General features: G+C 44.5%; 3 protein-coding genes across 3 annotated transcripts in view; all 3 read left to right on the top strand.

Moving 5' to 3' along the window:
- Positions 1-253: 253 nt before the first annotated feature.
- Positions 254-2,835, top strand: LOC146614835 (cadherin-like and PC-esterase domain-containing protein 1). The gene is made up of 7 exons (XM_085375838.1): positions 254-444; positions 552-688; positions 795-1,015; positions 1,104-1,205; positions 1,464-1,551; positions 1,626-1,772; positions 1,844-2,835. The coding sequence occupies exons 1-7, from the start codon at positions 330-332 to the stop codon at positions 2,063-2,065; spliced, it is 1,032 nt and encodes a 343-aa protein (XP_085231964.1). The 5' UTR covers positions 254-329; the 3' UTR covers positions 2,066-2,835.
- Positions 2,836-3,806: 971 nt separating this feature from the next.
- wnt16 (wingless-type MMTV integration site family, member 16) lies at positions 3,807-9,437 on the top strand. Its single transcript, XM_085375666.1, has 4 exons — positions 3,807-3,898; positions 4,838-5,064; positions 8,611-8,900; positions 8,979-9,437. Exons 1-4 carry the CDS (start codon positions 3,807-3,809, stop codon positions 9,435-9,437), a joined length of 1,068 nt encoding a protein of 355 aa, XP_085231792.1.
- A 3,317-nt stretch (positions 9,438-12,754) lies between these two features.
- Positions 12,755-24,683, top strand: part of stab2 (stabilin 2) — a 36,594-nt gene continuing 24,665 nt past the window's right edge. The window contains exons 1-20 of the mRNA XM_085376695.1: positions 12,755-12,844; positions 14,157-14,281; positions 14,684-14,799; positions 16,609-16,694; positions 17,508-17,574; positions 17,658-17,753; positions 17,944-18,066; positions 18,218-18,414; positions 18,542-18,669; positions 18,779-18,912; positions 19,484-19,563; positions 19,770-19,919; positions 20,444-20,587; positions 20,697-20,759; positions 21,288-21,404; positions 21,483-21,536; positions 21,618-21,698; positions 22,310-22,462; positions 24,372-24,431; positions 24,528-24,629. Coding sequence (XP_085232821.1) covers positions 12,755-12,844; positions 14,157-14,281; positions 14,684-14,799; positions 16,609-16,694; positions 17,508-17,574; positions 17,658-17,753; positions 17,944-18,066; positions 18,218-18,414; positions 18,542-18,669; positions 18,779-18,912; positions 19,484-19,563; positions 19,770-19,919; positions 20,444-20,587; positions 20,697-20,759; positions 21,288-21,404; positions 21,483-21,536; positions 21,618-21,698; positions 22,310-22,462; positions 24,372-24,431; positions 24,528-24,629 — 2,166 coding nt within the window. The remainder of the gene's footprint in view (positions 12,845-14,156; positions 14,282-14,683; positions 14,800-16,608; positions 16,695-17,507; positions 17,575-17,657; positions 17,754-17,943; positions 18,067-18,217; positions 18,415-18,541; positions 18,670-18,778; positions 18,913-19,483; positions 19,564-19,769; positions 19,920-20,443; positions 20,588-20,696; positions 20,760-21,287; positions 21,405-21,482; positions 21,537-21,617; positions 21,699-22,309; positions 22,463-24,371; positions 24,432-24,527; positions 24,630-24,683) is intronic.

The raw sequence follows: 24,683 nt of genomic DNA, 5'->3' as shown, positions 1-24,683 counted from the left end.
TAAGGCAATTTGTGTAAAATGCTTTGAGTGCTCAGATACAGAAGAAAAATGCTATATAAGAAGTTAATAAAATGTATCTATATAGCGCTTTTCACAGATAAAATTCTGTGAAATAAAAATCATAAAGTGCTTAATTTTCACAAAATTAAAAAGAATAAAAATACAACAAATAACAATATAAAACAATAAAATAAAGTATAAAAAAGACCCAGTCCATTTGCCATTTTATATTTACAGTTTGTAGTATTTGCAGAGTACTGCAGTCAGAAATCGCACACAGGAGGTTCAGAACTTCCTGGAAGTGCTGATTGCAAATTTGTCACAGTTTGATGTCTGTTGTTCAGGACTGCGGTCTGCTGGTCCAGCCAGATCGCTCCTGCGGTCTTCAGCCCCACAGCGAATCCCAGAGTCAACGTAATGCCTGCAGCTCGGGACACGTGTCAGGTCTGAGGTCCTGCCGGTGGACTGCTTCCTTAAGATAATACATCAAATTTAAGTCAAGTGACTTTTTGTTCTCGCCACCTCACCTGTGTGTCTCACCTGCCTGACAGGACGCTGGGTTGTTCCATGCCTCAGTTGTTCTGACAACAGGACGTGCGACTGGAGGGAAGTTTCCTGGCAGGCAGATGGTTGTTATCACCCAATAGTGGACCACCCACTGCTGCAGGACTGTATGAAGGACAGAAAGGTAAGGTCACCTGATCAGCTGATTTGAACCAGTCCATCTCAGATGTCTCAGTTTGTGGCAGTCGTCCTGATGGAGGTACATCACCAGCTCTCTCATTGCTCCTCAGCTGTTGTTTATCGGGGACTCAACAAATCGTGGGATGATGTACTTCCTGATGGAGAGGGTGAACTCCACCCTGGAGGACTGGGACAAAGCTCACGACACGCTGGTCTACAGGAACCTGAACAGAGGACGGACTCTGGTCAGCTACTCGTACTATCCTCAGTTCTGGCTGGAGAAGAAGCAGCGACCCACGTTCAGGGAGGCTCTGCAGCAGCTGCTCAACAGGTGAGGTCCTAACAATCCACTTTTGAGGCATGTTACATGAAGCCGTGAGATGTTTAACAGGTGACTTTTCTTGTTCTTGTCTGTTAAGGTCTCAGCCTCTGGTGAACTCTAACCAAACAGTTCTGGTTGTGGGAGGAGTCCAGTGGCTCAACACCAATCACCTGAGGACAGTCAGTGAAGTGCTGGACAAGTGAGGAGACACAGTGTAACACCACCTACATACAGTATAAACCACAGTGTTATCTCCATATGGGCTTACACTGATCTAAAGAACAGAGGACCTAACGCTGATCCCTGAGGTTCACCTGTACTCCAGTCCTGCATTTCCTGTAACATGAGAAACCCTTTCAGTAAAGACAGTAACCCGGGGTTTAGCGTTCGGGATTAGCAATGTTATTGAGGACTCTGGTTTCTATGGTAACGTGAGGTTACTTCTGTCCCTCCTCAGTAAATCTCTCAGTAACATCCTGGTGGTGGTGAAGTCTTTAGGGATGGGCTTCCATCTGCCTGTGGACGGGATCAGGTCTCTCAGTCTGGTAGGTTCCTGTTCCTGCTGTCATTCATACCCCTCTATGGGAATTAAAGCTGCTTTCTTTGATCAATATTTCAGACAGAGATACAGGACCTGTACAGGGAGAACGACGACATCATCACCACCGCCAAGCATCATGGGTACGAAGTGATTGACACGTTCAGCATCACGATGGGTCGATACAAAGAGTTCCTGCAGGGACGCTGTGCCTGTCACTTTCACGAGGTAACACAACTTGTGCTTCCAGTGGTCAGGGCTGCAGTCCTCACAGCTGATGTTCTGCTCTGTTTTCTCAGGTGGAGAAGTTTTGGTCCACAAAACTTTCCAGTGACAGAACGTCCACCGCGAACACGACCAGAACAGAGAGAACTGTACATACACTCGGCAGCCAATCAACCCTGCCAGACACGGAGCAGGAGGCGGGGTCTCAACCCACAACCTATCGTGTTAGAGGACCAGTGAACCAAGTATACTCTGAGATCCTTCTGAGCCGCCTGTGTCCCATTACCCGAAACTGAACACCTAGGAGGGGCCAGGTGAATCCTTCGGGAGAGTCACCTGGCCCCCTCCAGGACGTGGACTTCAGAGAGGGGTGGGGGACTCAATGGTGGAGGTGGATTATTCAGAATGAACAGAAGCCTCACTGTGCAGCTCAGGAGCACCAATCCGACGAGACGCTGAGGGTCTCAGACTCAGCTGCTGGCTTCTAATAAGCAGAGGTTACTCGAGATATCGCTCAGCTGGTTCCTGCTGCTCGCAGATGTTTAAAGTTTTCAGCATTTCAGTCCCAGCAGCAGGACTGTTAATCTCTGACCTTCTGCTGGGATTTTCCATTTCAGAACCAGAAAAATCCTCTACCATAATTCTGCTGACTGCACCAGCTGCTTCTCGCTGGCCCGTGTGTTTAACAGTGATATGAGTTAGCGTGGATTCAAGCAGCTGCTTCCTGATTCAGACTTAGCCTCAGGCCTCACTGATTGATCGATTCTGTATGTCAGACCAGTTTTAACTCCAAAGACTTGATGAAAGCTCTTCATCACGTGACAGAAGCATCTTTTATGACTCTGCTTATATTTCTATATTTTTCTACAGATGTATAATGTGTCTTTTTATAAGCTGAAAACAGAAGAAATTAATATTTGTTATGACTGTGCTCATTCTGCTCTTCATACAAAAAACAAAAAGTCAAACAAAAGTTTTTAATCCTGAACTGTGAACACATTCACAACCACAACCACTCAGTCTTTTAAACACCGTCTCACTTATGGCTTTATAACATTTAATAAAACACCAGTGGACAAAACTCATCTTTTTCTCTTTATTATTATTATTATTATTATTATTATTGTTATTATCATCTCTAGCTTCATCAGGACAGATTTTAGGTTGTTGAATAACTTTTGGAGGTCCACAGAGGAGGCTGAAAGCTCCAGAATTAGGAAATAAATTGTTTTTTATTTATTGCATTTTTTGGTCATATTGACAAAAGTTGCTTTAAGAAAATTTTCTTTACGTTTTTTTGACAAGCATTCTTCAAAAAAAAAAATCCAACAACAGAGTTATTGTTTCCTAAATATTGTTTATTTTTTATTTCATTTAGACTTTTTCGTTTTAGTTCAGTTTAGTTTCCAGGGAGAATTTACTCCTTTAGTTTTCATTATTTCAAAAATGTTTCGTTTTTAATAGTTTCGGTGTTATTAGTTAGTTTTAATCTTTATTAAGTACAGGCACTACAATATAAACTCTGAACTTTCTGAAAGCAGTGACTCTCAGCAAACACGTTTTCTCATCAGTTGTAATGAAATCTGATCTCAGATATTAAAAGCATATTTCCTCCGTATCGTTTTTGCATTTTGGTTTGCTTTCTAAGTTCACAAAATCGTTTCAGTTTTAATCTTTTAAAGTTTTATTTTTACATAACTAAATGTTTTCACCAAACCTCATTCAAAAATCAGCCACTTTTAGATTTTTTTTTCTACTGTGTTCCGTCGTTTATTTGCTTTTCGGGGATCAGATGTCAGCACGAAGTTTTTTTTTATCATGAAGCCTCTCACCCATCCAGCCAGTTATAGCCCAGCTCTGACGTCAGCTGCTGAGTCCTGAGTTAGTCCAATGAGAACCGTCCGGGACTGGGACTGGTCCAAGGTGCTTCTCCTCTCCTGCAGATCGAGGAAAGCACAGTAGCGAAAGGACTCCTTCAGCGGGATTCAGGAGCCTGCTCCGGGCCGGGTCGCTGTCAGCATGCGGAGCTGAGCAGGGATGGAGGCGCGGAACTGCGGAGTACGACACATGAACGCTCTGAGTCTGCTGCTGGTGTGCGTGTGCCCGCTGTGCTGCAGGGGCAGCTGGATGTAAGTATGTTACAAAATACACACACACACACACACACACACACACACACACACACACACACACACACACACGCTAAATAAAAGCCCAAAAGTTTTCTTCAGCTGTCTCGTGCCAAAGCGCGCGCTGGCACGGAGCCGTCAGAGTCATGCGTGAAGACGTTTATGGAGATGAAGCTCCCGGAGGAGCACACGGAGCCAGCTGGCTGTGAGCTGCAGGGCAGCGGAGAACTTGAGTGCAGAGTCCGCCTGGAAAACAGCGAATTCACCGGCTCAGCCTACAGGAGCATTAACGGTGTCGTTAAAGAGCGCCTCTTCTTTCGTGCTCATTAAAAGCTTCTCGCGCTCACAGAAATGCGCGCAGACTCGGTGTGACCTCTCTGTGACCCTCACACACTCAGCTGATGAGGTTTGGATCTCGTTTTTGGCTGAAACGCGCGGATTTTCCACGGTAATGTCCAAGAATCCGAATTTTGCGCGTGCACAGACCGTTTCTAATCCGCAGCAGCAGCGCACGCGCGCAAGAGACCTGCTCTACGCCAAGAGCCTGATAAAAGGCGCAGATGAGCGCCGAGCCGGGGGGGTTGGGCTCGGAAATCAGATGGGGGGCACACATACACAGCGACCACTTTCTCTAATATGTGTTTTATTTTAGTATAAATACAGCAAGTATTTACACGTTTCATATAAGCACACTCTCGAAGTTTCTTATCGATTTCGGCCCGAATAACGGAACATCTCAGGTACATACAAGCGTTCATTTAGATGTTACGCTGTATGATAAGCAACCCCGCAGCCAGGAACGCTGCACAACGTGACGTCAGAGTTAGTGCTTCACTTCACACCTGTGCAGGATGGACAGGTAATAAATGAATAAATCAGAGGTGTGCTGTCTGAACTTTTCCTTATTTTAAATAAAGTTTTGCTGATTTCTGTCGACAGGTGGCTCGGTGTGACGTCACCGGGGTTGGTGGAGAAGCTGGGGTGTTCCAACCTGTCTCTGAGCCCCCGGCAGCGCGAGCTGTGCAGCAGGAAGTCCATCCTGCTGCCGGGAGTCCGGGAGGGCGCGCGCCTCGGGGTGGCCGAGTGTCAGAGACAGTTCAGGCACGAGCGCTGGAACTGTTCCACCAATCAGAAGGTGCCCGTGTTCGGGCACGAGCTCACGAGCGGTGAGTAAGATCACTTAACTGGGGTGGGGACTCCTCCCTCTGATTCACCTGGAAGCGTGACTGCTCAGGTGAAGCAGGACCGTCATGGAGCAAATACAGGCTTCACTCATCGACAGAGATGGGCAGTTACGCGCGTTCCGATTACTTTTTTCAAGTAATGATTATAGTAAAGGATTACTATTGTAAAAATGCAATTAGATTAGTGTTACTTTCCCGTAAGAACGCTGTATTCAGTAGCGGTTTTTAATACGGGCGACACGGGCGACATCGTGGTGGGGGGCGGCATCAGGGGCATCGGCAAAAAAATAAAATAAAAAATTGCTCGTACTCATGCTGCCCCCACATCAGCCAGCGCATATTGGGAATGGCATAGGCACCGATCGGTTTTCTATCGCCCATTTGCTGGGAGTAAGGGCGCCCTCCGTTTGCGAGGTGCGCCTGCTGCTTGCGGCACAGGGAGGAGAGGGCGGGGCGGCGGGGGATTCACTGACTGGCTGGAGCAGCATCTAATAACCAACTCGCAGAATAAAACAAAACAAAAACAAACCAACAAACACGAAAACACCAGACATTATGATACAGACTTATAATTTGCACCGATGTTTTTCCTCGGTGCACCTGCTCGCTGCTGAAGTCAAAGTAAACTTTATTGTCATCTCCGCTACATACAGTCCAGTATATAGAGAGACGAGACGACGAGGCTCCAGTTACAGCAGTGCAAGTAAACAAACAATAAATATAAGAAGAGTAAGAAAATAAATATACACTTTAGGACCAGGGGTAAAGGGACCAATAACAATTTAAAATTTATAATTTATAGTTTGATGATTTAAAGTCTCACACACAACCCGTCGAAAAGGGAGGGGCCGGCTGCTTCCAAATAGTGCACATTTCATTCATAATGATGTAAATCCAAGCCCATTATGTATTCATGATTTGAATCCTGGGTTGTGTGAAATCCCAGAAATAAACCCTAGACAAAGTGAATCTGTGAACTAAGGTGTAGGTGTGTTAGATCATGTTGTGGTGATCCTCGAGCTGGGGGATATGTGTTCATACTGGAGTGCAAAATTAAAACCAACGTAAGATGGACAAGAAAAGTTCAAAGTCATCAGGTGCTCAGTTTAGAAAAAATAGAAAAGAAGAGGAAGAGAAACGAGCAAAACATACAGGTAAGCAGATGTGTCATTGGATAATGGCAGGTCATCCTGAAACAATCAGAATCAGTATACTTTATTAATCCCTAAGGAAATTATGTGCGTTACAGTTGCTCCAAGAAGAAATGGTAAAAATAGTAACAGTAACAGACTAAACTCCAAACAATACATTATGTTACAGATTTTAATATTAATTAGTCTTTGTCAGTTGTTGATTCATCCTGTTCTCATTGTATGACGAATTATGATGGCTGCTGCGCCCGGGGCGCCAAACAGGCTAGGACCGCCACTGGCTGTATTACTGGGTTACTAAACCCTGATTTTGTTTGTCAGTGTCTTATGACAGTGACGTAATAGCATGCGACGTCCGTGGCAGCAACAGACGTGTGCAGATCAACAGTGCGGGAGAGAGTGCGACCGTGCGGTGTTTAAAGCTTGGAAGTACTTACCTTACTTTGAGTTTGATTCTGTAAGAAGTGTCTGCTGTACACTCTGCGTGTGAAAAAAACTTCTTTCTACAGCAAAAAATTAAACTACAAATCATAGCAAGCACCCAGCACGCTGCCACAGGAATGTGAAATTCACAGAGAAATCCCCAGATCCTCCCCATTGACATGACTGCTGCAGCACTGGGAAAACCTGCGACGGCCCCACTCCTGCGAAACTGGTGAAAATAAGATTTAAGAGCGACAGGGCTAAGTGATGCTGAATCTTCGATTTTATTCATTTTTTGCTGTGTTTAACTTGCATTTATTTGAAAGAGTGATTGTAAACACAAAAAATAATTTATTTTATATGCTGGAATATGCAGATTGGTTTAAATCTGGTTTTCAAATCTGGTTTAAATGTAAAAAGAAATTCTTCTAGTCAGAGACAGTTGAATATAATTTAGTTTTTGCTTGATGAAATGTGCACAAAGTTAAAAGATTAAAACTAATAAAACAAGTTTTAAAAAGAGAATTTTCAATATTATATGATGGATTATGCAGAAAAAAATAGAATTAGGCTGAAAGGTCTATTGCTTTATTACATATTCAGGTTGTTTATCATGTTTTTAAAAAGTAACTAAGTAATAAAGTAACTAATTACTTTTGAAAATAAGTAATCACTAAAGTAAAGGGATTCGGAGAAATAAAGTGATTTGGAGAAGTAACTAATTACTGTTTTTAAGTAACTTGACCACCACTGCTCACTGAAACTTTATTTGTTCCAAAGCTCTCCAAAAGCAGCCACAGAATCCTACTGAACAGTGGCCGTTTTAGCTTGCTTCTGATTGGCTGAAATGAATCTGACTGAAACCATGTATTTTTTTCCACTCAGGCGTGTGTTAGCTCAGCTTCTCTGAGAATAGATTCGATTTTTGTATAATGTGCGCCAGGTGAGTTTAATTAGGGGACAAACTCCAGAGCCAACCAGTCGAGAGACAGTAAAAGAGGAAACAAAATAAGTCTGGTTAGGTGAGGCAGAGTGAGGAAAAGGGTAAATAGAGTAGGAATTTTTACAACAACAAGGCATTCAGTAACACCATCAAGGGTCACAGTGTGAGAGGTCAGAGGTCGCTGAGAGTAAAATCAGCTTTTACAGTCTGAGGAAAAACACTGGTTAACAAACTTATGTATATCTGTGATGGTCAGAGTGCACATAAACCCATAATGTAGTCACATGACCTCATTTCATTCAATGACTTGTAAATTAAATTCATCAAAGAGAGAAATTTTCTCCTTCAGTTAAATTTTCAGACTTCAAAGCAGAAAATTCAGGTTTCAGAAATCGTTTAAATCTTTTTCTGCAGTTCCTGTCTCTGCCTGTAGAGGGCAGCGCTCCCTTTAGCACCAATACCAGTCTTAGCGATAAATGATTTCTTCACTTCCTCAATGTGACCAGAATACTTCAGACAGCGCGTCTGAATATGAGACTTTACAGAGACTACAGACTGTGAAACTCACAGAGACTGCACCTCAGTCTGAAAAACCCTCCATCCATATATCCATCCATTTTCTTCTGATGATGAAAATGTATGTGAAGTGATGATATGAAATTAAAATAAGCATAAATATTAAAACATTTACACAGACTTTAAATATTTTATTTTAATACACTTTTAAATATAAAATCTATTAATTATATATTAAATTATTAGATAGCCAGTGAATTTTAACTGACAGGACTTTGCCTGTGTGCTAACACTGACTGCTTTTAGTTTTGGACTGAAAGATAAAAGCAGCTGGAGTGTGACCAGTACAGAGTGGTTCTGCCTTCATTTCTGAGGGGTACTCTGAATCAGGTGAAGATTGTTAACCAATGAGCAAAGAAGCATCTGAGACGATGAAAGTATACCTCATGAAACCTCCTGAAATAAGTGTCATGTCTGCCCATTCTGTCACTGCAGGAACCAAAGAGACAGCGTTCATCTATGCGGTGATGGCAGCAGGGCTCGTCCATGCCGTCACGCGCTCCTGCAGCCAGGGCAACATGACGGAGTGCGGCTGCGATGCTCGGCTGCGGGGCGGCGGCTCAGCAGCAGAGGGCTGGCACTGGGGCGGCTGCTCAGATCACATCCAGTACGGGATGTGGTTCAGCCGCAAGTTCATGGACCACACCTTGAAGAACATGTCGACGAGCCGCAGCAGCTACACGCTGAGCACCATGAACCAGCACAACAGCGAGGCCGGGCGACAGGTGAACGTCGACGACTCAAACTAAAGCTGAAAGTCTAAAGGTCCAAGGTGTGATTAACTTTCTGTTTGCATCCTGCAGGCGATCAACAGGACGATGTCCACAGACTGTCGTTGTCACGGTGTTTCTGGCTCCTGCGCGGTGAAGACATGCTGGAGGACGATGGCGCCGTTTCAGCGGGTCGGGACGTATCTGAAGGACAGATACGAGCACAGCATGCAGGTGACGGAGCGATCCAAGAGGAAGATGAAGTGGAAGGACCAGCGGCGTCTCCATGTGGACAAACACCAGCTCATCTTCCTCAACAAGTCTCCAAACTACTGTCTGGAGGACAGGCGGCGGGGCATCGCGGGCACCAGAGGGCGCCGGTGCAACCGGACATCCACGGGGCCGGACAGCTGTAACCTGCTGTGCTGCGGCAGAGGATACAACACACACGTGGTCAGACACGTCCAGCGCTGCGAGTGCAAGTTTGTGTGGTGCTGCTACGTCCATTGCAGGCGCTGCGAGAGCATGAACGACATGCACACCTGTAAGTAACACACCTGGAAACAGAAACACGTGGAACACGTAGCTTACCTTCATTCACCTCAGCATGATACCTGGTAATAGAAGAACACCTGGAATAAAAGAAGGATTTGTGGGAAGAGACAAATTGGACATCTGGATCTGAAAGAGTGTAAACATAAGAAGGACTGAACCTCTCAGGTGAAGACAGATCCTCCTTGGACCAATCTGAGGTCAGCAGTACTTGGTACATTTACAGCAGCACATGGCACAGCTTCACCTTCTCTCTTGATAACATCACCATTAGAGTAAACCTGCAGAAGAGTCACAGAAGAAATGGGTGAGCAGCTGCCTGAGGGCCGAGCAGTGAAGGTGAAGCCTTAAGTTTACCTGTCGATGTGGCGAGGAGCTCAGAGCGGAGCTGCTGCTCCATGTGGAAAGATCCAGGTGAGCCACGTGACAGCCTCCTGCATGCCTCCTGTGTGAGCTGTTTCATGTTCACCTGTGAGCAGCAGACCCAGGACAGGACTTTACTGCCTGAACGTTTAAATGTTTCAGACTGGACAGACTTCTCCAACGTGATGTTTCTGAAGCATTCAGAGTGCCACCAGGAGGAGGATCAGTGCTGCTGCACACTCAATCTGAAGATCTAAATGACTGAAGCACACCAGATGGACTCCTGATCAGTCTCACCAGTTCTGCAGCCCACAGACTGATTTCATATTTTAAAATAAAGATATTTATGTGTAAATAATTTTTAAAAGTTGATTATTTGGTATGGAATCATATTTTTATAATTTCTGTCCAAAAAGAATCAAACTGACATCAGAAGGTGAAATGATCCCGTAAATGTGGACGTGAAGAGTTCCTTGTTCAATTTCTGTTGGCAAACTTTATTAACAAAAACATGAAAACAACAGAACAAAAAGCTGTGAGTCTGTTTAAAGGTTCCACACAAATACGGTTTATTATACTTTGACTAATAAAAAATAAAATGCCTGGTAGAGAAAATGTTAGAGGAGATTTGGTTCAGTTTGTCTTTAACAAACCATAAAACTCCTCACAAGATATTCCAGAAACATTCCCAAAAAGGCATCCTGAAAGAAGGAAACCTTGTGAATAATCCAGAAACAGGAAATACTACATTCCAGCTGGAAGTACAGCAGTATAGCTGTACAGGCAGCTGATGATGTAGAGTAAAAGTACTTCATTACATCTGATCACAGAAGGCCCTGCCTATTCTGCCTCCACCTCACCCAAGAAGAGTCTTCTTTTTGATTTTTGAATAAAAGAATGATTAAAGACATCAGAAAGATGTAAATATAACAAGCATATAAAACATATTAAGCCTGCACAGCTTTGTTCACATGGATGTGTTTAAATAAAGTTAGGAGAAAGTATCCTGTCTGTCAGTTGGTGATGAACGCATCCATCACTTCTTTCATTTGACAGTTTAAACAGCAGGAACAAAAGAACAGCTGATGAAACATCAGACCGTAGAAACAATTTGAGAAACATTCAAACTGATCTGAACTGTGCACAGCTCTCTGAGCTCTGCAGCAGCTCGATTCTTTTCTGTTTCAGCCGTTCAGTTGCAAATTTGCTGCTGTGCTTGGATCTTTGTCCTGCTGATGACCCAGGTTGGTCCCAACTTTATCTGTGGGACAGATGGCCTCACACTGAAGAACCACAAAAGAAGTTCAAGGTGCACTTAGATCATCATCCCTTCTCCACCGTGCTGACACTTGATCCAAGCTGTTTGCTGTGCGTGATGGACAAACATCTACATTTGGTCTCATCTGTCAAAGGATGTTGTTCCTGAAGTCTTTGTTCAGATGCAGCTTTACAAACCCGATCCCTGCTGTTATGTCCTCTTACTGAGAAGAGGCTTTCTCCTCCAGCCCCTCTGAACAGCCATTCCTGTTCTGCCTTTTTCTAACCATGCTGTCATGAACTCTAACCTTTAACCTGCTAACTGAAGCCTGTAGAGTCTGAGATGTAGCTCTTGGAATGTAGTTTTTTATTTTTTTGATCAGTCTAACCCTGTAAATAATTTACTGTAACATAAACGCCTGAATGGACCACACCTTCAAACTGCTAAAATGTGTCCTTTGGTAGAGGAGCTCAGACCGACGATGACGATCAGTTAATCAGTGCATTGATCATCAGCACATGGATGCAGTAAGGCTGGACTCTGCAACAGACAGACACCACAGTGCCCTGAGTTTTAGGATCTGTGCATTCCCAGAGTGTAAATTAGGGGTGTAAATGAGGGGTGTAACGTCTGTAACATCAAAAAAATGATCGTCCTGCTCAGCTGATCTCTGAGCTCAGTGAACTTTCTCCTGACCAATTTCAGTTCTGACTGAATCCAACATGGAGTTCATTTTGTTCGAGTAGCACAGCAAGGACTGATCGTGTGTACCTCAGATAAACTATTTAAACTTTGTACTTATTCATTATTCTTATATTCAGGCCTTCAAACCTTCAGGCATAGTTGCAGGGTTCAGGTTTGGGTTGAGGCCGCGGTCTCGTTGCATGTTGCTGAGTCAGAGAGGGTCCTCACAAAGACAGGAGTGTGTGTTATCAGCAGTGTATGATGATGAGGCAGAAAGATTTGGGGAAAAAGTGAAAACATGTTCTTATTTACACTCCAGGATTTCCTGCCATTCTTACTGCACATTACTGAACAGGGTATGCCAGGCACAGATCCAGGGGCCCACAGGGTCAGGGGTCACACCCAGGCTCCTGTGTGTGATCATCTGCTGCCCTCAGCTTCTCCTCAGAAATCAAACATCTGCATTCCTGCGTGTTCACATTCACACATTCATACACACAGAAACTTTATAGCGAGCATGTCGACCGCGGCACTGCCGTCGGTGTGAGGTCAACGCAGGAGTGACGATTATGGCAACCTGAGACCAACTGAACTGTGTATGTGTGTGTGTGTGTGCGTGCGCCGGTGTGTTTGTGTGTGAGTGTGTTTCTGTATATGTGTTTGTGTATGTGGGAGTGTATCTGTGTGTCTCTGTGTATGTGTGTGTGTGTGTGTGTGTGTGTGTGTGTGTGTGTGTGTGTCTCTGTTTTTAAGGTCTGAAACACAGACACACAGAGTGTTGATTTTGTGTGTGTGTGTGTGTGTGTGTGTGTGTGTGTGTGTGTGTGTGTGTGTGTGTGTGTGTGTGTGTGTGTGTGTGTGCATGTATGGGTCAGTGTGTACCTCGGACTCGGCAGTTTCCTTTGAGTTTGGTTTTTCAGGAAACACATGAGGGATGATAAAGGAGGAGGAGGCGGCTCAGAGGCGCAGGAGCTGAAAAGAGTTGGCGGGGATAAGTTGGAGGGCAGAAGAGATGGAGGTCCTGCAGAGCGTCCGGCTGCTGTGTGTCTCTCTGATGATGATGATGATGATGAGTGAGCTGAAGATGTCAGCTGCTGCACAGGTAAGCTCGTCCGCCTGTTTTTATTCATGGAGTTCGTTCAGCTTCAAACTCAAAAACTGAACTCGGCGGTTCAGATGTAAAAATCTACATGAGCTTCAGGATGTAAAAGTTTGGACACTGGTTGTCGTGCGTCAGCGTCTCTGTGAAACTTTGAGTAGATGAATCTGAGAGCCCTTCCTCACATCAGCTCAGAAAGAGCTCCATTTATTTTAGTTGTGCTGTCCTGTTTGAAGCTTCATCTGTGATAACTTCTGGTTTTCTGATATCTTACATAGCGATGTGTTCTCTGACTGAAATATTATGAGCTGCAGACTGAAGCACTGCTCACATCATTTGCTCTGACGTTCACTTTCTGGGGAGGGGGAGTCACCTGAGAGTGTGGACGCAGTGGGAATAGCCCCAACCCTCATTCAAGAAGCTTTACATTCACATAAACAATGTGAGAAATAACTAGTGTGGGGTACTCAAGCAGAATGTTGCCATGGTTACAGGCAGTACTGTGTAGTATTATGTGCTCTGTATAAACAGATCTTCAGTCTGATATGTGCTGGTGCAGCCAACAGCTGGAGTATGAGGTACCTGCAGCAGCCTGCTCAGGTCTGCAGAGCTGCAAACAAAGAAACACAGCAGAGACTGCAGGAAGAAGCCGCACATGCCAAAGACTAAAGCTCCGCCCACACAGGAATAGCTGTGCAGCAATGCGATGACTGTTGAACTTCAGTGAAGTTGGCGACTTATAGAGATGACACAGAGCGGATCGATTAGTGGAAGCCGCGTGTTTAGATAAGCTGATACTGGAAACTGAGCGGGAATCACATCAGAGGTTATCTCAACAGCCAGAGCCCGCTGACAAGCAACTGTCACCGAGCAAAGGCAAAAAGGAACCAGTTTATCTGTCAGCAGCTGATTCCCATCTGAACCTGCAGGCTGTAACAGGAAGTCATCATCGGCCCAGGAACTCCGTGTCCTGTTTGCCTCCTTTGACCGTTTCCTGGGTGGAGCTGATGGAGCAGATAACCACAGCTGCTATTACAGTTATTACACTTACTTCCTGTTCCAGTCGAGCCACCAGCAGCAGTCTTTGGTTTTCAGGTCCAGAGGAGGAGGTTTAATAGTTTTACAAAGTGATGAGTTGAACTTTTCCACACTGCTACCTTCTAGTTTACCTGCACGCTGACAGTGTGTGGAGCACTGAGCTCCTGATTGGTTGGAAATCGTCCTGCTAAGAGCTGCAGCCACACACTGCCAGCACAGTTTCACTCACACAGCGTAGACATTGATGAAAGACACTTTTCTTTTCTTTTTTTTTCAGAACTTTTGCTCCAACTCGACAGTGCTCCGCACTCGCACGATGTGCCACTCCTGCACCATCAGCCAGCTGATCCTATGCCCATCAGGATTCAAACCCACGCCCAGATCCAACGCCCAGGACTGCAAGTGAGCACCACATAGCACAGGTCCACTCAAAGTCCTCATTGTGGTTCAACTGATGGTTGAAACAATAAACTGTGATTAGCTTCTTTGCACAAATTCAAATACCTCCACAATTTCACATCAAACATCACAACTCACACAAGAAACTTTAAAAGATCTCCACATCACCTCTTTAATAATTTTCTATTGAATTTACAGTTAACAGTTCTGCTGTCGAGTCAGGGTTCAAAACAGTCCTTCTGCGTATCACACTGAGCCACAGAGCAGCCTCTCCGTCTGAATCATGCTATATAAGGACCCCTCCCCTCCCTCACCCACCTCCACCTCTAAGAGGAGAGAGCCTTGCTGTCCTGGATCCCAACATCAGCAGCCACTTTACCTCCAGTCTGTCTGTCTGTTCTGCAGGTACTACATCAACACTCCCAGCATGAAGCTGCCCCTCAGTGGTTGCTCCTTCGAGTGCTACAAGGAGGTGGAAATAAAGAGCTGCTGTCCAGGTTACTGGGGCCCCGACTGCATCGGTCAGTACCGACACACCAGCTCGTCCTCAAAGAGCCAAAAAGCTTTTATTTAATCATTATGTTATATTCAAAAGAGGCTGTATGAATGTGTGAGAAGCATGTTGTATAAAGTGATTTGAGTGCTCATAGTAGAAAGGTGCTGTACAAGAATCAGTCCGTTTACCACATATAATGTTAAAAGGCTGCAAAATAACAGGCCTAACATTTGTAGTGGGGAGTCTATTGTATTAAAGAATGGAAAAATGATCCTGTTACCACAGGTGTGTAAAGTCCAGCACCGCAACGCAGTCTGCCTTTACAAATGTGTGAGAGAGAGCAGGTGTGGATGTTGCTGTGAGGCAGGCTGTGAACTTTCTTCAGCTTTCAGGCGCCTCAGCGGCTCAGACAAGAAGTAAAGGAGCATGCGAAGTTACAGAGCGGTGCCATCGAGTGCGTAAAAGTTGTGAGTGTAAAAGTCCTGCTGACTCAGGAGCTGCTGAGCTTCAAACCTCCTCCAGCGTTAACATCAGCACAGAGACTTCACAGCCGAGCAGCTTCTGTAAGGGTGATGTGAGGGTGGACGGGCGCTTTGGTCCATGTGCTACATTTAATTCAATACGTTTAAATTTAAAGAAGTTTAAAATGTAAATTTGTGACTGTGATAATTTTTGTATTCACTCATTGGTCATAGCATGCTAGCAGCAGCACACTCGGTCTGTCCAGAAATTCACTACAAGACTTCTCGGTGGTCTAAAGAAACTGAGCTCTGGCTTCCAGGTGACTTGTGTCACATTTTCAGTTCTGTAGGAACCAGATCGTCCTGCAGGAACCAGAAACTTCCTCCCCATTTCCTCTGGTCAGACGCTGTCAGCAGGACTGGAATCTGCTTACTCAGTGGACACCCCCCCCCCCCCCCCCCCCCCCCTCCATGCGTCTCATGCCTGCTTTATCTGTTCAAAGCAGAAAAGTAATGCTCAGTTTTTTCTGCTCCTGAGAGCTGACACACCTGAACCTGGGGTCTTCTAGGACTTTGCTTGTCCTCCATCCACCCCCAGCTCCACCTTCACTGAAGACTCTGCCACTAGAAACGCAAAAAAGAAAAAAAAATCACTGAAACTCTTACAAAGTTTTCACAGAAAACCCCAAAGCAATCCTCCAACAAGTGGAGGAAGTCGTTGTTACGTAAAAGTACCTTTAAAAGTAAAAGTCCTGATACTCATGTGAAAGTATGAGTAATATCATAAAAAATACTTAATTATAACAAGTAAAATGTCTCCTGAGTATGAGAACCAGTATATATTTGATGGTCATCGCTGTGCAGTCATGTGAAAACAGATTTTTTTTTTAAACTATGTTCACTTTCAAATGTTTGGTATCAAACAGAAGTTATTTTCATTATGAACTGTTGATCATTTCTCTGGTCCAGCTCCGACCTTCTGGTCCTAAGTGACGCTGCCATAAACTGACTTAGCATCAAAGTAATGATAAAATAATACAGGCACATGTTCAAATACTTAAAAATATAAGAAGGATTTCTTCATAACTTTCAAAGAGGAAAAAAAACACCCAGGAATGAACGATCCTGGTATCCGTGCTTCCTGCGATGCTATCCTGTGATGCTGTGGTGGTTATTTGTTCTGTGAGCGGAAGAGGGGAAGGGAAACAGATGATGGTGATGTGATGACATGAAGGAGGATGGCAGGAAGTGTGTGTGTGTGTGTGTGTGTGTGTGTGGGGGGGGTCTGTTTCCTCATAGAAAACACAACAGCAGCGCTCCACAATCATGAAGCGTCAGCTTCCTGTTCACACCATGTGCCCGTTCTCTTTCAGAGTGTCCTGACCAGGCCGCCAGACCCTGCAGCGGCAGAGGCATCTGCTCTGCTGGACTGGGAGGGAATGGGACCTGCAGCTGCCAGGTGACCTCACACACCTGTTCTCACCTTACACACCTGCTCTAACTGTACATCACACTCCTGCTCTCACACACCTGCTCTCATAGAATAGATGTTTATTTTCGCTGTTACAAGAACAATGAAAGACAGTGTCACCTCACACACCTGCTCTCACATCACGTCACACACCTGGTGACAAAAATCAGCTGATTTGCAGGTAAATTGGAGTGAGAAAGCAAAGCTGATTGGAACACAGACAAACCAAAAAATAAAACAAACTACAATAACGTGAAAGCAGACTGACACAATCACTGTAATCTGCAGTCTTCACGTGAGTTTGTGTCCATATAAATGTATATTTAGGACGTAATCATATATCTGGGTTTATTGTCATAAAGAAGGCATAATATTAGAACCTTGAACAACACTCACTGTCCACAGAACCAACAGTAAATGACCTCAGAGCTTCTAGATTCTAGAGCCCTTTAGAACCTTAGATCTCAGACTGTTACAGGAACCCAAGAACCCTGTGAATAATCAAACCCCATAAATGTCTGTGTTGCATCGGTGGTTGGCTGAAAGGTTTAAATAATTAATGACCGTAAAAGCAGAACCCCTCCACCTTTGAAAAATACATCGGTATACAGGTTCCTGTAACAGGACCCAGCAGCAAACTGTTTGCATTACAAATCTGTCTCTCTACAGGCCAGAACCACGGCTCTCTTAAAGTTTACCCATGATGTCACATCCTGTTTATCATTGTTTTTAATTGTGTGTGTGTGTGTGTGTGTGTGTGTGTGTGTGTGTGTGTGTGTGTGTGTGTGTGTGTGTGTCCAGGAGGGCTTTGCAGGAACTGCCTGTGAGGACTGTGCACCTGGACGGTACAGCCCCACCTGTAGCTCAGGTAACGTCATCTCCAGCTGTGACAGATGCACTGAGTTCTCAGGAACCTCTGACCCACCGTAATTCTGTTTACACTGTTTGCAGTCTGCTCCTGTGTCCACGGCCTCTGTGCTTCTGGAATAGTGGGCGACGGCCGATGCACCTGTTTCTCTGGATACACGGGTCCCAACTGTGACCAAGGTCAGTCCTCCTGCTGGTACCTTTACATTCACAGGTAACTCCACCTGCAGCAGGTGTCCCGCTGTGTTGTCTGGTCCTTCTCCTGATTTGGTAACATGTCAGCTTATCTTTTCCTGTTTCCTGTTACCTATACAGTTTCTGCATTTGCCTGCACCCTGTCACCTGTGCTAACACCTGTATTGTGTTTCAGAGTTACCAGAGTGTGCAGCTCTCAGCTGTCAGCAGAACTCTCGCTGTATTGAAGAAGCTCTGACGGGGCAGTTAGTGTGCCAGTGTCTACCCGGCTACCAGAGAGCAGGAGCCAAGTGTTTATGTGAGCTTATATGTACCCCCTTGGTGCTCTCTCTCTCTCTCTCACACCTCTAGTTCTCTCTCCCGTCTGTGGTCAGTGTAAATGTCACAGTCTTTGAGTCTCTGTGTGCTCCAGCTTTGTCTTTCTCACTTTGTCACTTTGTCTTTCTCAGCCATAAATCCGTGTCTGCAGCGGGTGTGTCACGCTCAGGCCTCCTGTGTCCACACTGGACCAAACCAGCACCTGTGTACCTGCAATGAGGGCTACAGCGGGGACGGGCGGGTCTGCATGGCCATTGACCCGTGTCAGACCGATCGTGGCGGCTGCGCCGCTGAGTCTGCCCGCTGTGTGTACGATGGACCGGGCAGGGTAAAACATTTTGGCTGACCTTTCACATCATGTGTGTAACGAGCTGTGGCCCACAGGGGGCAGCGGCTTGCTGTCAGATGACCTTGTCAGTGACCTCTGAATCTGCTGTGCTCTGTGCTCTGTTCAGTCCCACTGTGAGTGCCTCTCTGGGTTTGACACTCTGTCGGGCGGTGGCTGCAGCCTAAAGAACTCCTGCACACCTGATTCCTGCCACCGGAACGCCAACTGCAGCACCGTGGGACCTGGACAAGTTGAGTCAGTCACTTTACTTTACTGAATGTCTGCATGGACCAATACCTGAATCTGCAGGCAGCAAGTAGCAGAGCTGCAGAACTGAGCCGTCACTTGCTGCTCTGTCCCTCAGGTGCGCCTGTCTCCAGGGCTACATTGGTAATGGTAAAGTCTGCATTGGGAACATCATGGAGCGTCTGAATGACCTGAACACAGAACCAGGAGGCCAGTGGACGGGTCAGCTGAGCAATGCCATCACTCTGTTTGGTATGTGGATTCAGTTTGAGGTGATTTGGTCCATAAAAAGCAGAAAACTTTCACTTCCTCAGCTTTAGCTCTCTGTGCAGGGACACATGTAAGCTTTTCCCTCTGGCCTACGGTGTTCTGGTGTGACCTGCCCAGTGACAGATATATTAAATAAAACTCAGTAAATAAACTAGCATTCATAAAAATTAAACTGATACAGAAAAATTATTTCAAGTTTCTCCTTTAAGCACTTTTATTTACCACATCCAGGACTTTTTTTTATAAGTGAGTTTTAAAATGTTTAATCTGGGTTCTGCACGGTCGCCCCTAAAGTAGCCTTCCTGTTCGATCCTGCTCTGTTTATTCTCCAGAACACATGACATAACCGACGTATCCCATGGTAAAACATAGGAGCGATGCTCAATTACTGCTCCGCTTTATTGGCAATGACAAGTCGTCAGCTGATGCACAACTTGTTTTTTGGAGGTATTCAGATGCGATCTGTGTAGTGAGACATTTTACAGATGGTCAATGAAGTCGTCTCACATGAAAAGAACTAATGTTGATGATTGTGTTTGTGTGTGTTTTGCAGGATCTTTGTCGTGGCCGCTGCAGAATTTGGGTCCGTTCACCGTTTTCATCCCGATAAATAAAGGCTTCAAGGGAACGCCGGTACGAATCCCTTCAAATAAACTGATCCACTTTTATCAGCAGCTAGTTTTAGCTTCCTTTTAACTTTAGAGCCACTTTTATGTTTCTTTCACACCCTGGCTTTGTTTTGGGAGCTCATCGTTCTTTGAGCTCCAGAGGAAAAAACACAATTCAATCAAAACGGGTTCAGTCAGGATTCAAACATCTGCCTTTACTCCTCTTACTAGGTGAGGACTCTGATAGCGGACAGGTCCAAAGCTACATACCTGTGTAAGATGCATCTGGTCGCTGGGATGATGCAGTTTGACACACTGAAGAAAACTGATGTCTTCTACACACTGACGGGAAAATCAGCAGAGACGGACACATCAGAGGGGGTGAGAGGCTTCATCACCAGCAGATTGATACAACATGAAGTGTAAACATGTCAGGGCACGAAGCAAAAAAATTAGGAAATATAAAAAAGATTTGAAACAATTTGAGGAAAGTGAGTGATGACTTGTTTTTTCACATAAGAAACAAACCAACCCAAAGCAAAATGCTAACCCAGAACCCGAACTAGAACCTGACCGAGACCCAAACTCAGACCCTTTCCCTAAGCAATTAAACAAATAACTTGACTGAATCCTGTTTTTAAACCCTTGGAAACACAATAAAGATGACAATAAATAGAGCATTCACAGACTTGGCTTACATCTGTTTATTGTAAGAATGAATTAAGATTTATAATCAAATAAGTGATGCACACAGTGGACACCAAGTCCAGTCTTAAGTACTTCAGAGACTTTTGATAACATGTGAAACTGTTACGGTCTTCACACTTCCAAATGTTAAAGTGGTAAGCCTCCAATGGCTTTGATAGAATTTTGTATTGTCAGATCTTCCTCTGGTTTCATTCCAGGACGCTCAAACCAAAATCCGTATCCATGGCGGCAGGAAGAAAGGTGTAATCATCCAGTCTAATGTTGTTGCATCTAATGGGATCATCCATATCATCAATAGGCTGATGGAAAGCGTGCCTCCCATCGTAGAAAGCAACACTGAGGTGGCAAGACTGAAAGATTTTAGTTTGGGTGTAAATGTGCTCAGCAAAGATAAACCTGTTCATTATGTCTCCATTCATCTCATTACATGAACACTTTGTTGTTCCACAGGAGAACCTGATGAAGATCGTTTCTGACTATGGCAAGTTTCAGACTTTCACCAGTTTATTACAGGTATAGACTTCTTTTCTTCAATACCAGGAACATCAGGCCATGAATACATGCAGACGCCAACTTTTTTATTCTCAGTTTAGAAGTTAATCACATCCTGTAACTTCCTGTATTGAGTCAATAACAAGTTGAACACTGGAAGACATTTTATTGCATGTCCCAATGTCCCAGTCACATTCCTGCCCACCAGAGGATGGGATCATTACATTATTACACTGGATCAGGGCTTTGTGTCAACACTGACACAGAAGATGTTTGGAGTGTGATATTTCTATGATCAGTTTTAGGTTCTGAACACAGATTAAATAGGAAATATTGCACTGATTTGTGGTCCTGCAGGATTAGACGTCTCTGATGTTCATGCTGCAGGAAGAAATGTGTAAATATTAGCAGAGTCAGGACCGAGAGTCGCCTGAATCCCACCTCAAACACGGTGCATGAGCATTTATCTTAGTAACACATTCGGGTGCATGAGGACCTGGTTCTTAAGTTTCTAAATTGATCAAACTGGACAATTTGTGCTCACTGCAGAAAACTCCTCTGGCATCTTTGCTGGACCAGCCGGGACCAATCACTGTGCTTGCACCCACCACTGCAGCATTTGATGCAATGATAGAAGAACATCTGAAGTATCTCATCAGCCCTGACGTAAGGATGGACACAAAAACTGACAAATTTGTAGTCTGTCATGAATAATTCACCAGACGATTGGTTCTGAATCCTCAGGGTCACAGCAAACTGCTGGAGTTTCTCAGGAACCACATTATTCCGGCCACTGCGGTGAGAGCGACAGTCCGCTGACTCGTTAATAATTCACGTTTGTTCCCTCTGACAGTTTTTTTTTATCTCCCTGTTATGCAGCTGGAGATCTACAATGCTGTGTCAACCCCAAGATACGTGACAATGGCCAATCAGGTTCTGACAATCACCGTGATGGAAAATGTAAGTGTGGATTTCCACCATCTGTAACCCCCAACATCACCCCAAATCTCTGTCACAGTCACTGTTGAATACTTAAATAATATCATGAATCTTATAAAATAACAAAGGAGGGTGGAAAGTGTTTGGTTCTAAGTATGCTATAATACTGACATTATTGTTCCAATATCCTTTCTGTGTGTGTGTGTTAGTGCTGTTCATGCAGATTTAGTCTCTTTAATAAGCTTGCAGATCTTTTTAAATATTGCTGAAATTTATTTCACTTTCAACTTGAACATTTGAAATCTTGACATTAATAGAGTTTATTAATATTATTAATAGAGTTTAAAATACAATCCAGATAACAAAAATCCCTAAAAGTGCAGCGTTTTTATTTCTGTAATCATTTTCTGGAGAAATGAGTGTAATCAGTAAATATTCACCATGGATCCTGTAAGGAATACAGCCGTGTGACTTAAAGCTGACTGAACATCAGCTCCTGGTTTCTGTGTCAAACCTTCATCATCTAAAGAAAAGTTGAATTCACTCCTATTATCCGCATTTTAGTAAGACTGTTTTCCACACTTTCAACATGAGCTCAGGATTTCTGTCCGGTCGTCGTTTCACTGTTTCAGGGCCAGATCTTGGTTAATGGTGCAGCCGTGTTGGAGGCAGCTGTGGAGGCAAAAAATGGACGTCTTTATGTGATGGATGGAGTTTTGACTCCGCCCTCCATCGAACCTGTGTTGCCCAGTAGATGTGACATCACAGAGACTAAAATCATCATGGTGAGTTTAACGTCTAATGACATGATCGATTGACCCTAAATGTATACAGTGGGGCAAAAAAGTATTTAGTCAGCCACCGATTGTGCAAGTTCCCCCACCTAAAATGATGACAGAGGTCAGTAATTTGCACCAGAGGTACACTTCAACTGTGAGAGACAGAATGTGAAAAAAAAAAATCCATGAATTCACATGGTAGGATTTGTAAAGAATTTATTCGTAAATCAGGGTGGAAAATAAGTATTTGGTCAATAACAAAAATACAACTCAATACTTTGTAACATAACCTTTGTTGGCAATAACAGAGGTCAAACGTTTACTATAGGTCTTTACCAGGTTTGCACACACAGTAGCTGGTATTTTGGCCCATTCCTCCATGCAGATCTTCTCGAGAGCAGTGATGTTTTGGGGCTGTCGCCGAGCAACACGGACTTTCAACTCCCGCCACAGATTTTCTGGAGACTGGAGACTGGCTAGGCCACTCCAGGACTTTCAAATGCTTCTTACGGAGCCACTCCTTTGTTGCCCGGGCGGTGTGTTTTGGATCATTGTCATGTTGGAAGACCCAGCCTCGTTTCCTCTTCAAAGTTCTCACTGATGGAAGGAGGTTTTGGCTCAAAATCTCACGATACATGGCCCCATTCATTCTGTCCTTAACACGGATCAGTCGTCCTGTCCCCTTGGCAGACAAACAGCCCCATAGCATGATGTTTCCACCCCCATGCTTCACAGTAGGTATGGTGTTCTTGGGATGCAACTCAGTATTCTTCTTCCTCCAAACACGACGAGTTGAGTTTATACCAAAAAGTTCTACTTTGGTTTCATCTGACCACATGACATTCTCCCAATCCTCTGCTGTATCATCCATGTGCTCTCTGGCAAACTTCAGACGGGCCTGGACATGCACTGGCTTCAGCAGCGGAACACGTCTGGCACTGCGGGATTTGATTCCCTGCCGTTGTAGTGTGTTACTGATGGTGACCTTTGTTACTTTGGTCCCAGCTCTCTGCAGGTCATTCACCAGGTCCCCCCGTGTGGTTCTGGGATCTTTGCTCACCGTTCTCATGATCATTTTGACCCCACGGGATGAGATCTTGCGTGGAGCCCCAGATCGAGGGAGATTATCAGTGGTCTTGTATGTCTTCCATTTTCTGATGATTGCTCCCACAGTTGATTTTTTCACACCAAGCTGCTTGCCTATTGTAGATTCACTCTTCCCAGTCTGGTGCAGGTCTACAATACTTTTCCTGGTGTCCTTCGAAAGCTCTTTGGTCTTGGCCATGGCGGAGTTTGGAGTCTGACTGTTTGAGGCTGTGGACAGGTGTCTTTTATACAGATGATGAGTTCAAACAGGTGCCATTCATACAGGTAACGAGTGGGGGACAGAAAAGCTTCTTACAGAAGACGTTACAGGTCTGTGAGAGCCAGAGATTTTCCTTGTTTGAGGTGACCAAATACTTATTTTCCACCCTGATTTACGAATAAATTCTTTACAAATCCTACCATGTGAATTCATGGATTTTTTTTTCACATTCGGTCTCTCACAGTTGAAGTGTACCTCTGGTGCAAATTACTGACCTCTGTCATCATTTTAAGTGGGGGAACTTGCACAATCGGTGGCTGACTAAATACTTTTTTGCCCCACTGTATGTGCAGCGTATGAGGCTCAGTGTGAAAACAAAAGGCACTGAGCTCATGGAGCTCACATAGTTGGATCATCACACCATGCTACACTGTTGGACTCTGCCTCCATTGGATGAGTAAATGTATTTGATCAGTGAGGTGACTTTATCCCAGGAACAGAAACACGAGGACACTGCGAGATTCTGCCCCTTCACCTTTGAGCCCGCCCTAAAACACTGAAGCCCTTTGAGTGTGTTTGAGATATTTGATCAACTCATGTGTTTTTCAGGGTGAATGTGTCGCGTGTTCAAAGCTAATAATGACCCAATGCTCTTCTGGAGTTTTTACAGTAAGACTGAACTCACTGTGAAGCATCTGGATATTTATTCACTTCCCTTTCTTACTTTGAGCTGATTTAAAATATGATTATGCTGTCTTTATCCAGGGCTCTTCCACATTTGGATGTTCTTATATTTTCACCAAGGGCAACCCATCTGTTAAAGTCCCAGTGAAAGGCTGCTCTGCACACTGCAACTCAACGGTCACGGTACACACTTTAGTAAAACCGGGCAGTTTACTTCATGTTGGAACAGAAAGACAC

The sequence above is a fragment of the Diplotaxodon limnothrissa genome, linkage group LG17 (assembly GCF_057381915.1).
Source record: "Diplotaxodon limnothrissa isolate DT_005_m linkage group LG17, D_limnothrissa_male_GT1.1, whole genome shotgun sequence".
Lineage (NCBI taxonomy): Eukaryota > Metazoa > Chordata > Actinopteri > Cichliformes > Cichlidae > Diplotaxodon > Diplotaxodon limnothrissa.
The sequence above is the reverse complement of the archived record's forward strand: the minus strand, read 5'-3'. Positions and strand labels throughout refer to the sequence as shown.